The sequence below is a fragment of the Prosopis cineraria genome, unplaced genomic scaffold, assembly GCF_029017545.1.
Source record: "Prosopis cineraria cultivar Desert tree isolate PC_DT_omini unplaced genomic scaffold, ASM2901754v1 PC13, whole genome shotgun sequence".
NCBI lineage: Eukaryota > Viridiplantae > Streptophyta > Magnoliopsida > Fabales > Fabaceae > Prosopis > Prosopis cineraria.
The window spans coordinates 14354266-14357722 of NW_026555344.1; the positions used below are offsets into that span (position 1 = coordinate 14354266).

At 41.2% G+C, this 3457-nt stretch overlaps 1 protein-coding gene across 1 annotated transcript; it reads right to left on the reverse strand.

The window, feature by feature from the left end:
* Positions 1 to 680: 680 nt before the first annotated feature.
* On the reverse strand, positions 681 to 3110 carry LOC129291346 (squamosa promoter-binding-like protein 8). Its single transcript, XM_054928639.1, has 4 exons — positions 2896 to 3110; positions 2001 to 2807; positions 1256 to 1401; positions 681 to 1096 (listed from the first exon to the last, which is right to left on the reverse strand). The coding sequence occupies exons 2-4, from the start codon at positions 2756 to 2758 to the stop codon at positions 951 to 953; spliced, it is 1050 nt and encodes a 349-aa protein (XP_054784614.1). The 5' UTR covers positions 2759 to 2807; positions 2896 to 3110; the 3' UTR covers positions 681 to 950.
* Between the last annotated feature and the right edge of the window lie 347 nt (positions 3111 to 3457).

Below are 3457 nucleotides of genomic sequence, written 5' to 3' on the forward strand. Positions count from 1 at the left end.
TTGCTTTAAAATTAATACTTTTTAAAGCAAATGGAACTTCTCTTCTTTCCTAAATTTTATTATTATAAAGAATCTCTCAAATATAATTAAACCCTGATTTTTAGATACATTTATACTTATCATACACAATTTTTTTAATGTATTTTTTAGTTACATGTACGATTCATTAATTATTGACATAAAACAGTCATTAAAAATATTTTAGCTCAAGTGATAATAAAATATTCTTGTATTAATCATTTTATTGAATTTAATTTATAGAATTTCACATTAATTAATAAGAATCTTCACATTAAATAATACACACACACACACACACACACACACACACATGAATATAGCTAATGAAGTTATAGAGCTCCATCACACAAATATATATATATATATATATATATATAGCTGCATTATAAATAGTTTCTGACGCTGCAAAACATTTTATTCTATGTGATTCCTGAATTTTTGCGGGAAATTAAATTCCAGGACCGGACAGCCCACAATTTGAAAGTGTAAGCCGAGATGCTTTATTAACTGATGATACTATATACTTTCTCACTGAAATCCTCACAGTCACTATTTCCGGAAAATCCAAACAAATTAAAGGAACAGATCGATTTTAATTCCCTTCAATATCCACAGTTAACTTATCGTTACTGAAATTTAATTAAACAGTGAGCAAGACCTGAAAAGAACAAAGTAGACATATGCTATATCGCTAGACGCAGCTAGTGCCCAGCAAGTCATCATTTGAAACACCAAGGAAATTAATGTACAAGAAATTAAACGTGGTAATGCTTTAACTCAATCTTCTTATAACACCAGTTATTTACTATAACTTGAGAGTCAAGTTTCGGAAGAAAGTTACAAGTAGAAATTCACAAGTATTTTGATTCCAAACCAGGTGGCACATGCATGCAAGCAAGTTCATAGCTAGTTATATCCCATGCACTTTATTATCCACTCGAGAAAAACAGTGTCCTTGATGTTGTGGAAGAGCTTGTTGTGTTTTGATATGGCTTTTGCTGGAAATAATCCGGCGGGGACGCTGCCACCGTCACCGACGACGATGACTGGATTCCAGAATCTGGTGGCGACCCTTCTACAAAGTCAAAGACACAGAGATGATCAGTTAAAGCAATTAAACATAATATCAGTCGTGTATGTATATAAAGTAGTTGTTTAACAGATGATTGTGTTAACGCCGTCCCAAGAGAAATTTAGAAGGAAAAGAGAAGAGGCTTTTAATTAATTTACTTACTTGCTACAGAATTGCGAGCCTTTTCGGGGTGAGATTTCTGGGTTTCTTGAGGTAGTTGTTGAGTTTTTCTTCTGCGGCGATTATGATCTGCCAATCTTTTCCTGCAGCTTCGTTTTCCGTTATCGAACTCCGAAAGCAGATGAAACCTGCAAGAAGGAAACAATTGACAATTTTTGTTATAAGATAATTATGAAAATTGACATTGTTTGTTCTAAAAAAACAAATGGTGCAAGACAATGCAGTACGTAAGCTGAAAGAAGAGAAGATTTTAGAAATTGGAGAGATAGAAATGCCCTCGGGATTCCGCGCCAATCACTGCCCTAGACAGTCCCATAGAGGCATTTTCGTCTGTGAGATCAGGATATCATACACCCGTCTTCTTTGGGCTTCCCATCGCTCATGATTGAGTGCCCCAAAGATGAGCGATGGTGGTGAAAACATGAAGTTACAGTGAGGGTTCATTTCTTAAAATTTAAAAATGTGAGTAAGTCATTAAACTGAGTTTATTAATTCTGAGAAATAATTAGCTCGTTAAACAAAGTTTAATAAGTTTAATTCTGATGAAGCTACCATATAAGAAGCTAAAGTGCAAAGAGTATGAAAGGGAAAACGAGAAGGGAAAATTTCTGCTGGACGTAAATGCCCTCGGGATCGGCCCTTGTACGATGGAAGCGCAACATCACAGATGATGAGAGGAGGGGACAGAACCGAGGGGCATTTCGGTCAATTTTCTGGCAGCAACCACCTGCTACATTGCTGGCAGAATCGCTGAGTCAACCCGGCGGTGATGACTGTGGCAGCCTTGGAGTGAAACTCGCAGACCTTGTGTCGGCGGTGGTAGTGCTTCGCATGGGAAAGATCGGCATTACATCCCTCGGCTTGGCATCTCGGTGAGTTGTTGTTCAACGACATAGTCGAGCCTGGCTCCGACGGCCTGGACCGGCGGTAAAGGCGGCTCACGAAGTCGTCTTCGGAGCTGGAGAAGTACGTTCGGCCGCCCAGGTCGAGTCCAATTCGAGACGCCGGAAAGTCCATGGGCCGACCCACATCCTCGGACTTGGGCACAGCCAGAAGCCCACCACCAGGTCCGCAGTTACCGGCGTTGACCGGAGGAAGCGGGTCAAGGGAGAACATGGAATGAGGTGACTGTGCAAGTGGTGGAGGTTGTGTCTGCGGTGGAGGAAAATGCGACGGCGACGCGACGGGGAAGGCGCGTGTGTCAAAGAGAGAATGTGGGTGGTGGTGGTGGTGGATGATGTGGTGATGAGATTGCGCGTGAAATTGTTGTTGGTGTTGTACAAGAGAGAAATCCGAGGTGGTGGTCGGTGTGGGTCCCGGTGGAGAATGAGAAATAAGGTGGTCTGGCAAGAAAGGGTGAGAATTATAGTGGTCGAAGATTTGCCGTCGCGTTTGTTCGGAGTCGGCCGCCGCCGCTACAGCTGCATCTTCTTCGTTTCCGGTGAGCATTATTGTCGAAGGATTGCCCCATTCATAATCCAACATCTCTGTGTTTTTCTTCACCGACCTAACACGACGTCGTTGTAAGCGGCAACTGAAACATCATAACAAAGTATATAGCTCAGTAATTAAAGTCGGACTCTTCGTTATAGAAAAAGAATGGTGGGTTTGAAAGACCAGACCTGTGAATTTCAGCCGGAGAAGAAGAAGAGAGATATAAGATCAGAAATATGGGAAACCCATGAATAGTTTCTTTTCTTCTCTTTTCTTTTCCTCCTATGTTGATGCGGTGGGTGTTTAAAAGATCTCACTTTGGGCGTCTAAAAGCTGAACCCTTTTGTCCCCTTCTCTTTCTCTTTAGGTGTGTGAGTGCAAGAGAGACTGTGTGTGTATAGGTGAGAGTGTGAGTGAAGGAAGCTGAGCTACGAGGTGGCTTGTGCAGAAAGAGGGTGATTGGTTGCGAAGTGTACCGGGCAGATAATGAAATTACCATCGTAACCAAGGAAAATATACATATTGCGACAACAGCCATGTAGTTTCGCACCTCCAGCTGTTTCAGCTGTTTTCGTTTCTGCTCGTGCAAGAACAGAGTAAAAGGGAAAGGGAGAATTATTGTAAAGTTCCACAAAAGCTGTTTAATTTCCCTAAAGCCCTATGAAATGTATAACTAGCTTTGAAGTCCCTAGATCCTTTGCGGTAAATAATTTTTGTTGGCCAATTACCAAGTTGCCCTTCATCTTGAGA